Source organism: Canis lupus, chromosome 11, assembly GCF_011100685.1.
Source record: "Canis lupus familiaris isolate Mischka breed German Shepherd chromosome 11, alternate assembly UU_Cfam_GSD_1.0, whole genome shotgun sequence".
NCBI lineage: Eukaryota > Metazoa > Chordata > Mammalia > Carnivora > Canidae > Canis > Canis lupus.
This window is the reverse complement of record NC_049232.1, coordinates 8,525,563-8,537,941: the sequence shown is the minus strand read 5'-3', so window position 1 is coordinate 8,537,941 and position 12,379 is coordinate 8,525,563. Positions and strand designations below refer to the sequence as shown.

The window sequence follows — 12,379 nt, the reverse complement described above, 5'->3', positions numbered from 1 at the left end:
CTGGTAATGATTATACCAGTCAGCGTTGGCTAGATCTGGCTGCAGTAACTTAACACTCCAAAGTCAGAATGGCATAACACAACACACAACCGAGCTGTGTGCCTCTGTCACACTTTGTGTCCATTGGGACTGCCAGGGGGCTTGTGCTTGCCGCAGTCACTTAGGGGCCAGGCTGATGGAGGCACCATCTAGATATGTCATTCTCCTTTCATCAAGGAAGGCATAAGGGGAGTTGTGAATCATACATTCTTTTAAAGCTTCTGCCCAGGGGTAACACACAGTATTCATGTCCATATTTCGCTAACCACAGAAAGTTATATGGCCTTATCTAACTTCAAAGATGGAGGACTGGTGTATTTGTGAACAGCGCTACTGACTATCACAGAGATGGAGTGGGGATCCAATCCAGAACTTTCTCCAAATCTCATTCTCTTAATTCCTTCAGAAAAATGATAGAATCTTATTTTCAGAAGGTAAACATTGGAGGCCCTTAACAATAGGAATATTAGCGTTCTATCCCTCAGGAATCTAATAAACATGGTGAATAGCGATAGAACCTTCAGTTGTCTTAGTCTGTATATAGTCCTAGATATGTTTTCTAGGGATGAGGTTTCAGGATCCAGTCAGTCTATGCTGACTCTGTAAAGAATTATATAGTCATTTCCATTTTCCCTCTTTTATTTGATGAGATGAAGACATTAAAAGAAATCATGATAGCAAATATAAGGGGTTTCTACAATAGTGGCATGCAGAGCTTTTCAGAGTGTTTGTCTCTTTTCCTTTGGTGTGTGTCAGGGATTACATTTGGTTGCATGTAACAGAGCTGTTACTGCAGTGCTTGAATCATGTATATACTGGCTTCTTTTTCTCCTGCATGTAAGAAATGCTGAGGTGACCAGTCCAGGGCTGGGGATCTCTTTTGTCTTTCTGTCCATCATCAGATGTATTTGACTTTGATCTTTACGTTTATTGCACTGTAATCACAAGATGGCTGTCCCACCTCTAACCGTCTTTTCCAGGCAAGAAAAAAGTGCTGGGATCATGACCTGAGCCGAAGGCAGACGCTTACCTGAGTGAGCCACCCAGGCGCCCCTTTTCCCTTCATTTCTAAAAAAGTTTGCTTACTCAAGTTTACTATTATTATTTGAAAGATTTACAGCAGGGAAAGAATCTGACTTAAAATATATTTTAAACATGTGAGAGGGTGTTTTTTTGTGTTTTTTTTTTTTTTTTTTTTTTTTTATCTTTGAATTTGAAAAACTTGGGGTCAGGCATGTGTTCTAGTTGTTTTGTAAGCTTCACCATTCTTTGTTATCATATGGGTCTGCCCAGTTGATGTGGTTATGTTATATGACTGGTCCTGTAGGTATTTGGCTTTAGACAGGTACGTATGTAGTTAGAATTATTTCAAATGCACCAAAACTGAGATATTTAACTTGTATGTGGTCCCTGGACCAACGTGCAAGAGTTCATAAGCCTCTCACCCGTTGCTGCCATTGTCTGATTGTTCTCAGGCAGCAGAAGCTTGCACCAGTCTGTGACGGAAACTGAATTAAGAGGGTAGCTCAGTCCATTGATAGTCTGATTCTTGATTTTGGCTCAGGTCATGATCTCAGAGTCATGGGATAGAGTTGAGCTCCACATTGGGCTCTGCACTCAGTGGGGAGTCTACTTGTTTCCTCCTCTCCATCCCCTCCCCCACCTGCGTGCATGCACAAGTGTGGTCTCTCTCTCTCAAATAAATGAATAAAATCTAAAAAAAAAAGAAACCGAATTAACTAATTTATATCTAAAGATCTCTTTTACTCTGTTACAGATTAAATTATTATAATGTAACAGTTTTTTGAGGTTTTTGAATATATTAATGTATAAAAGTATATTTGGACTTCATCATCTATATGGAAAATTAGTTACTTTTGTCTTTTTACTGGAATTCCTTAGTGCTATGTAAGATATGAATTAAAAGAAATTATATATATAGAAATCATCATATATTTAGTAGAATGTCTATTACTACTCATAGTTAAAAGCCAATAATGGTAAAGAAACGTAACAGTCCCTGTTTCTGAAGAAAAAGCTAGATATACAATATCATGATTCGTTACAGACACTATTTTAGTATCTTTTTTTATCTTCACAGACTTTGCTTCGTCCTCTTCAAGCTTTATGCTCTTTCCAGCTTCAGCATGGTGCTCAAATTCGCCTCAGCAAGGAACATCTTCTGAAGAATGGATTATATCCTAAGCCAATGCCAAAGAACAAACGCAAACTCAGGAAAATGGAGCTGTTAATGAACAGTGTTAAAATTTAGTACAGTTGTTCCGTGGTGCTAGTTATGGCGTCTTTCACTGACAAGACGAGGTTAAGTTTTCCAGAAATTTAAGTCTGTGAGTTTTTGACTGTCTAAAGAATGAGAGTTGCATACTAAACTTGCCCAGAAGGAAGTAAACCAAATAGTCATAAAAAAACAACAACAAAATTTCACTGACTCCATAAAAAGCAAGGTTTTATAGTTTATTTGTTTTAAAAAATGTGCCTCTAATACATTTTTTCAGATCCATTGTTTGAAATGTGATTAGTTATTGAGAGAGTTAGAAGTTTGTCTTTATAAAATGGAAAGAAATTATTGTATCTGATGGGGGCAGTATTGTTTTCATTAATGTTTATAGATAGATTTGGACCTATAATAGAGGGTACTTACATCAGTATGCAATCTTGCACATAAAGTTTATAGTTTGCAATAAGTAACAAAAATAATGATCATCAAGTAGTTTAGATTGAATTAATTTATTTCATAGAAAAACAGATTAAGGAGACTATATTCTTTAGGGACTAAATTTTGAATTCAACTATTATGATTTAAGTGTTCTATTAATTGCCTGAATTTTTTGGTATTAAGGTATAATTGGAATATAAGATTTTATTAGTTTCAGGTGTTTACCATAATGATTCAATATTTAAATACGTTGCAAAATAATCACATTATAAGTCTAGTTAACGTCCCTCACCGTACATATTTCCAAAATGTTTTTCTGAAAAAAAAAAAATGTTTTTCTGGTGATGAGAACTTTTAAGATAGACTTTCTTACACTTTCCAATATGCAGTATTTGCAATTTTACAGAATTATTAACTGTAGTCACCATGCTTTATATTAATATCCCCATGACTTTATAACTGGTAGTTTCTTTTGACCCCATTCACCCCCTTTGCCCACCAAACACCCTCTGCCTCTGGCAAACACCAGTCTATACTCTGTTTCTATGAGTTTTTTTTTAAAGATTCCACATACAAATGATATCAAATCATATTTATCTTTATGTGACTTATTTCACTGAGTATTAATGTCCTCCAGGTCCATCCATGTTGTCACAAATGACAAGATTTCATTCATTTCTATGGCTGAATAATAATCCATTGTATACACACAATAATACATTGTATACACACCGCATTTTCTTTTTTCATCCATTGATGGCTGTTTAGGTTATTTCTATATCTTGGCTATTGTAAATAATGCTGCAGTGAGCACAGAGGTGCATCTTTTCAAAGTAGTCTTTTTGTTTTCCTTGGTAAATATCCAGAGGTGGAATTACCAGATCATATAATAGTTCTATTTTTAACTTTTTGAGGAATCTCCATACTGCTTTCCAGTGTGGCTGCACCACTTTGCATTCCCCCTAGCAGTGCACGAGGGTTCCCCTTTCTCCGCATTTTCTGTGACAGCCCTTGTTATTACTTGTCTTTTTGATACTAGCCATTCTGACAGGTGTGAGATGACAGCTCATGGTGGTTTTGATTTGTATTTCCCTGATGACAAGTGATGTTGAGCATCTTCTCACATACCTCTTGGCCATCTGTATGTCTTCTTTAGAAAAATGTCTATTCGGATCCTCGGCACATTTTTTTTTTGCCCATTTTTAAATCAAATTGTTTTTTGTTTTTCTTTTGCTGTTATATGAGTTCTTTATATATTTTTGTTATTAACCCCTCATCAGATATCAGAACATGCAAATATTTTCTCCCATTCCATAGGTTGCCTTTTCATTTTGTTGATTTCCTTTGATGTGCAGAAGCTTTTTCGTTTGATGTAGTCCCATCTATTTATTTTTACTTTTCTTGCTTATGCTTTTGATACCTGATATGAAAAATCATTGCTAAGACTGATTTTTTTTCTAGTTTTATGAGTTTCACATCTTACATTCAAATCTTTAATCCATTTTGAGTTAATTTTTGTGTGTGGTGTTAAATAGTGGTCTAGTTTCATACTTCTGCATGTGGATGTAGCTTTTCCCAATATCATTTATTGAAAACTATCCTTTCCCCACTGTATATTCTTGGCTCCTTTGTCATAAATCATAATTCAATTGATCATGTATGTGTGGCTTTATTTTTGAGCTCTATTCTATAGTTCCATGGATATATTCATGTGTTTTAATGCCAATAACCATACTATTTTGATAGCTATAGCTTTTCTATGTACTTTGAAATTAGGGGGTGTGATGCTTCTCTCTGTTTCTTTTTCTCAAGATTGCTTTGGCTCTCTGGGGTCTTTCGTGGCTTCTTAAAAATTGTTTATTCTCTACCTATGAAAAATGCCATTAGAATTTTGATATGGATTGCAACGAACCTGGAGTTTGCTTTGAGTAGTAGCCCTAATTTTGAAAGAGGTGCATGTAATTTTGACATAGCATACATTTTTATTTGTAATACTCTGGGTAAGTTTGGATTTTTCAATACTCATAGGTTTATTGACTATGATAAACTAGTCCTTTTGAAGTTTTCACATGGAAATAACTGAGCTAGAATATAATACAACTATAATTTCAAGAACATATTTTTCTAACTAGGGTTATTTAAATCTTTTTTGGTGGCAAAAACTCAATTGCAGAGATTAAATTTCTCCCACCTTCTTGGAAAAATATTTACTGACATTTTATATAGTATTAGAGAGATGTATGTAATATATATTTATATCTAACTTAAATCTACTGCAGTTGTATACACATCTTGGCAAGAAGGGACTTGGTTTTGTTCTTTATTTATGACTTCTAGAGTTTTCTGTATCCAGTTTTAAGTTGTAAGGAAAAACTAAATGTATGATTTAAAAGTAAGCTTGTTACATATATGTTTGTATGTGTGATAAATGAGTATATACCAGTGGTTATTTCTGACCGTTTCCAAACTTTTTATTTCTATTATTGACCTGGATTAGACCCTTCTTAAAAACTTTAATGCTAGTCCTAATTGGAATGCTAATGAATGTTTGAGGGAACTATGCAGAAAATATTTTAAAATACTAAACAGAAGTGAGATTTCTATCTTGTATTACTGACTTTTTTTTGGATTTAAATACAGGTTAGCTCCTATCAAATGACTATCAAGGTATAATAGAAAAGAAATAGTAATAATAATGTATAATGGTTTCCTAACAAATGGATTAAAATAATCTTACAGTAATTTTTTCAGTTTAATTAAAATTTGCAAATTTATTTTATCCATTATTATTGCATTTTAAAAAGGAAATCACTATAGAATATACCATATAAATCTTTAAATTGTACTTTAATTTTTGTTGATTTTTTAAAGAATAATTACTATCTTTATCTTTTAGCTACAGCTATATAGGGTAATTTTTGAACACTTACAAAAGCTTAAAATTAGTATTTTTGGAAATGTATAAACATCTTTAAAGAAAGTATATATAATTTTCCAAATTATTTTACTGACCTCTTAAATTATTTTATTAATTTTTTATTTTTACTGACTTCTTGACAAGGTGATTTCATTTACTCTTCTTCGGTATTCACTGCTTCTTTAGTCACTTGCTCTTATTAGGCATTTTTAGAAACTATTATCAATAGTATCAATAGTTTTAGTTATTAAAAATACTCAAAGTATGAAGATTTTAACTGAAAACTTGACCTGGCTTTTAAAGTTATTTTTATTTTTATAGTATTATTTGGCTTTTTAATTCAGATGCTTTATATTTGCTTGATTTGCCTGGGGTTGTTCCAGTTTTTGTGGATTTATTGCACACTCCAGCTACACTTTGATGTTGGGTAGATTGTTTTGTGAATTGGTATTTGAACCATGTAACTTAGAGGATAGTATTTCTTTATATACAAGGTGATCATGGGTTTCGTCAGCCCAGTGTGTTGGGTTGAAAATCATCATGTAATGAGGTATTATTTTTAGTTTCTTGCATATGTGAGTATAAAGCATTGAGAGCTACAGTATACGAAGCAAGTCACAGTGCCTGGCAGATTTCTCTGGGTTGGATTACAGGACTTTTTATGCGGAACATTAGAGTTAATATTAAGGAAAATTATATTTCCCTATTTTAAGACTCCAATCCAACTTTCCATGAACATTACAACGTTAGGGGTTTGTCCCAAGATTTTGGAAGGTGCAAGCTTATTAGTGAATTATATGGAAGAGCATTTCTGCAGTTTGCTCATCACATATTCCCTTTTATTGTCCAAATCGCCTGTTTAAAAAATGTGATTGTGTTGTTAGACAATCCTTTCCATTGAATGTTGATGAATTTCAGGGAAGTAAATTGTTGACCCTTGGATACAATTGTCATTGGTATAGAAGTAAAATTTACTGATGCCATAAGTAAAAAAAAAAAAAAAACTAGATTTGTCTTGGTGAACTCAAAAGTTTAATGTAATGAGCCTTTAACTATGTAGATTTATTCCTTAAAAATAGATATGAGTGGATGTCTTTATAGGTAAATAATACTGTGGTTTAGATGTAATGAAACTTTACATTTAATTGTATCCCATGGCATAGAATGAATCACTACCTCTTAATTTTTCAATCTAAAATTTTGATTTACTGGATTTGCTTAGCATATTCTCCTCCCTTTTTCTTTTTTCTTTTTCTTTTCTTTCTTTTTTTTTTTTTGCTTTATTGAGGAATCACTGACAAAATTGTGAGACATTTAAAATGTACAACATAATGATTTGATGATACACATATACATTATAAAAGGATTCTCCCTATCAAGTTAATTAATACATCTACCACCTCACATGATAATCTTTTTTTTTCTATGTGTAATAACATTTAAATTCTACTGTCTTGGCAAATTTCAGTTATACAGTCCAGTGTTATCAGCTGTAGCCCCCATGTTCTCCCTTCTTTCTCCTCTTACTTTCTTCTTCCCAGGCTCTCTCCTCCCTCCCTCCTGACTCTGACTGTCCTCTTTCCTTTTCTACTGACTGTCTTTATAGGTAAATAATACTGTGGTTTAGATGTAATGTTTATCCTGTCTGCTAGTTTTTTTTTTTTTATGTGTACCAATTATTTGTGCATCCCTGCATAAGTAGTTTTTTTTTTATGAAAGATCCTGTAGTGGTCTTAACAGATTATAATTTTATATTTAAAATTTGTGCAGGAAATCAGGCAGTGCGCTATGACTTACTCTATGCTGATGACTTGCCTCCCTTACTCTACTAAAAAAATGCACACTAGAGAAAGATGTAATTGTTTATTAGTCTTTAATAATTGTTCATTGAATCAACAAATAAGAATTCTTTAAGAGGGATACCTGGGTGGCTCAGCAGTTGAGCACCTGCCTTTCGCTCAAGGAGTGATTCCGTGGTCCCAGGATTGAGTCCCACATCAGGCTCCCTGCATGGAGCCTGCTTCTCCCTCTGCCTCTGAGACTGTCTGCCTCTCTCTGTGTCTCTCATGAATAAATAAATAAAATTCTTTCAAAAATTTTTTTAAGGAAACTTTTTAATACAGGATTTAAAAAAAAACTGAGGTAGATATCCTTTGAAAAGAAATTATAATTTACTTTTGTTTAAAGGTATGTTAAGAAATTAAAACATTCTTATTTATTCACTTCTTTTAGTTGAGGTATAATTTAAATATAACATTAATTAGTTTCAGGTGTACAGCATAATGATTTGATTGATATTTGTGTACACCATGAAGTGATCACCACAATAAGCCTATTATTATTTGTTATCATATGAAGTTACAAAATTTTTTTCTTTAATGACAACTTTAAGATCTACTCTCAGCAACATTCAAATATGCAACATAGTATTTTTGACTATAGTCACTATGCTATACACTTACCTCTCATGACTTATTTTATAACTGGAAGTTTGTATCTCTTGAACCCTGTCACTCATTTTGCCTACTTCTCATCCTCCTCCCCTTTGGCAACTACCATTCTGTTCTGCATGTGTTTGTTTTGGGTTTTTATTTTTTATATTCCATATATAAGTGATAGCATGTGATATTTGTCTTTCTTGGTTTGGTTTATTTCATGTAGCCTATTACCTCAAGGTCCACTTATGTTATTGCAAATGACAAGGTTTTGTTCTTTTTTATGACTGAGTAGTACTCCATTGTACAAGTATACCACATCTTCTTTATCCATTGATCCATTGGTGGACTCTTGGGTTGTTTCCATATCTTGGCTATTGTAGATAATGCTGCAGTGAACATAGGGGTGCATAAATGTTTTCAAATTAGTGTTTTTGGGATGCCTGGGTGGCTCAGTGGTTGAGTGTCTACCTTTGGCCCAGGGCGTGATCCTGGAATCCGGGATTGAGTCCTGCTTTGGGTTTCCTGTGGGAAGCCTGCTTCTCCCTCGGCCTGTGTCTCTGTGTCTCTTTTTCTCTCTGTGTTTCTCATAAATGAATAAATAAAATCTTTAAAAAAGAACCCAAATTAATGTTTTTGTTTTGTGCAGGTAAATACCCAGAAGTGGAATTTCTGGATTATATGGTAGTTTTAATTTTTTTGAGGAATCTAAAGTACATCTACTTCAGGATTCTTTTGTATGCTAATAGCATTTACTCATTTCTGTCTCCAAATATGTTATTTACAGGTAAAAAATTTCTTATTACATTTTTATGTGTAATTTTATGGGAAACAGTTGATATGAAAAAGGCAATAACGTACAATATGGTCATCAGATTTTATAAATATATTTGCCTATCATTTTGGCTTTATTAAATAGTTTTACTTGTAGAGTTGCTTCTTTCTTAATAAAATCAGTGAAGAAATATTTATTTATTTATTTATTTATTTGTTTAAGATTTTATTTATTCATTCATGAAAGACACATAGAGAGGCAGAGACACAGGCAGAGAGAGAAGCAGGCTCCACCCAAGGAACCTGATATAGGACTTGATCCTGGAACTGCAGGATCATGCCCTGGGATGAAGGCAGACAGACGTTCAATGCTGAGCCACCCAGGCGTCCCAAGAAATGTTTTTTTTTTTTTGTAACTTTTAAGTATACATGACAGACCTTGATTTTGGATCTAAAATGAAAGTTTCTCCTTTTTTTTCCATTTATGGAATAGCTAATATTATAGAAATGAAAACAGTGTTTTAACAGCATATTTTCTTTTCTTTTCTTTTTTTCTTTTCTTTTCTTTTCTTTTCTTTTTATTTATGATAGTCACACACAGAGAGAGAGAAAGGCAGAGACACAGGCAGAGGGAGAAGCAGGCTCCATGCACCGGGAGCCCGACGTGGGATTCGATCCCCGGTCTCCAGGATCACGCCCTGGGCCAAAGGCAGGCGCCGAACCGCTGCGCCACCCAGGGATCCCTTAACAGCATATTTTAATACTTTTTTAGTAACTCTCAGGACTCTCATAATTCAAATTCTAAGTGACAAATTCTATGTGACAGATACTTTCACCTGTGATGTATGTAGTCTCTCAGAAAAATATTCATACAGTGAATAAGGTAAAAGTAAAGATTAGTTGAAATAAGAGTATCTTTCAGGTAAAATACATTAACAAGTTGGCTATTACTTTAATTTGTGAAGTGTGTATTTGTTAAAATAGGAAAAGTGGATTATGTTGTCACTTTCTGATTTTTCATTTGTGCTAATTGATTTCATTACTTTGAAAAGTATTAGTACTTATTTTAGCTTAGAGTGTGTTAATGTCTTTACTGATGGGGTATAATAATAGTTTTTACTTAGAACTAGACATTTGTGATTTGTAATACCTAATATTCAGTTAATGATTAGCAGTGTTAAACTTAATTTCCATTTTAGAAGAAATAGTTAAATTACTAATGACTTAATAGTTATTTTGAATATGGTTTTACTATTTATTGTTGATAGCAAAAGTTATTTGAATTATTTTTGAAAATATAATTGCTATGTTTTATTTTCTTGGTGATTCATTTAGTAATGATAACATCATTACTAAAATATCATAAATATTTAACTTGAAATACACGAATTATTCCAGTGTTTAGCATCAAAGAACAGAGTCTTAGATATATTTATTTGGGGTAATATATCTCTGCCTGCATCTACTGTAATTTTTGAATAATGGACATGATGATGTTAGTAGTGGAATAGTCTTGGGCATCCATAAATGATTTTGCAATATAGATTAAAAGTGTAAGTTCTTTTATGAGTAGATAGATCTTTACTTAGTATTTCTCAGTAATCAGTTCAATAAACTATTTAGTAGATAATTTTTACTTAGCTTTTACTCTTTGTCAAGCCCTGTGTTAAGTACTAGAGTGATGTGGAAAACAGAGTCCTATGCCTGAGAAGTTGAAGTGCTTGTAGTTGGAGACAGATCATAATAAAATAATTTCAGGTATTGATAACTGCTATGGAACAGAGTCCTAGAGTAGAGTATGATGAGACTTTAGTCATAGTTGGGAAAGTCCTTGTTAGAGGAGGTGACATCTCAGTTTTGTGCTAAGTGGTGAGAAGGAAGCAGCACATAAATAGCTCTTAAGTTATTTTGTTTTTAAATTTAATTCCTATGTAGTTAACATACAGTGTTAGTTTCTAGTGGATAATATAGTGATTCAACAATTCTATACATGACTCAATGCTCATCATGGTAAGTGTATTCTTAATCCCCATCACCAATTTCATCTATCTGTCTACCTACCTCTCTCTGGTCACCATCTCTTTGCTATAGTTAAGAGTCTGCTTTTTGGTTTGTCCCTTTTTTGTTTTGTTTCTTAAATTCTAGATACAAGTGAATTCATATGATATTGTTCTTTTTTTCTGATGGACTTATTTTACTTAGCATTACACTGTCTAGGTCTATCCATGTTCTTATAAATGGCAAGTTTTCATTCTTTTTATGGCTAAATATTCCATTGTATATATGTACTTCCTTTTTATCCATTCATTAGTATGGTTACTTCCATAATTTGGCTACTGTAAATGATACTACAATAAACACAGTGGTGCAAATATCTTTTCAAATTATTGTCTTCGTATTCTTTAGTTAAATACCCCATAGTGTGATTACTGGATCATAATGTAGTTCTAGTTTTAGCTTTTTGAGGAGTCTCCATACTGTCTTTCATGGTGGTTGCACCAGTTTTTATTCTCACCAGTACTACACAGGGTTCCTTTTTCTCCATATCCTCACCAACATTTGTTTTTTCTTGTGTTTTTAATTTTAGCCATTCTGATAGATGTGAGGTGATATCTTACTTGCAGGGATATCTGCATTTCCCCGATGAAAAATGATGTTAAGCATCTTTTCCTTTCCTTTCCTTTCCTTTCCTTTCCTTTCCTTTCCTTTCCTTTCCTTTCCTTTCCTTTCTTTTCTTTTCTTTTCTTTTTTTCTTTTCTTTCTATTTTTATTCGTTAGAGACACAGTGAGAGAAGCAGAGACATAGGCAGAGGGAGAAGCAGGCTCCTAGCAGGGAGCCTGATGTGGGACTTGATCCCAGAACTCCGGGATCACACCCTGAGCCAAAGGCAGATGCTTAACTGCTGAGCCACCCAGGTGTCCCTTGAGCATCTTTTCATATGTCTGCTGGCCATCTGGATGTCTTGTTTGGAGAAATGTCTGTTCATGTCTTCTGTTTATTTTTTAATTGACTTATTTGGCTTTTTTGGTGTTGAGTTGTATAAATATGCATTTTATATATTTTTTGGATACTAACTTCTTAAGCAATTTTTAAAAAGAACTTTATTTTTTTATGTAATCTCTATACCCACTATGGGCCTCGAACTCACAACCTTGTGATCAAGAGCCGCATGCTGTACTGACTGAGCCAGCCAGGTACCCCAATGAATTTTTAATAGAAGTAATAGTTCACAGAGTTCAAAGGAGAGGAATTATTTTGAGAGATACAGGGTATTAAGGATAGATGTCTGGATAGATTGGTAAACTTATTTGAAGGGGAAAAAATGGGACAATTTTTATCTAATTGCAATTTTTTCCCTGTGAAAAAAGTGGCAAATTTATCAACTGAGCATAAAGGGAGATACTGAGATGGATGTGTGTATAGAGGAGAAATATATGAAATAGTTTTCTAGAGAGTGGATTTACCAGAGGAGAGGGAGTAGGATTGTTTGGCATTGTGCTGTGCCCCTTCCAGAAAAATGAGTATGATTTTGAAGT

The 12,379-nt window shown here is 33.4% G+C and overlaps 1 protein-coding gene across 5 annotated transcripts in view; it reads left to right on the top strand.

Moving 5' to 3' along the window:
• DTWD2 (DTW domain containing 2) overlaps nucleotides 1-9,493 on the top strand; it is a 112,910-nt gene extending 103,417 nt beyond the window's left edge. For 2 of the 5 annotated variants that reach the window (XM_038551866.1, XM_038551867.1), the window contains exon 6: nucleotides 2,141-3,862. In XM_038551866.1, coding sequence (XP_038407794.1) covers nucleotides 2,141-2,311 — 171 coding nt within the window. In that variant the 3' untranslated portion in view covers nucleotides 2,312-3,862. Of the gene's footprint in view, nucleotides 1-2,140; nucleotides 3,863-8,717; nucleotides 9,126-9,433 lie in introns of those variants that run through there. The other 3 variants (XR_005366560.1, XR_005366559.1, XR_005366558.1) reach the window with 3 other exon arrangements.
• Nucleotides 9,494-12,379: the final 2,886 nt, after the last annotated feature.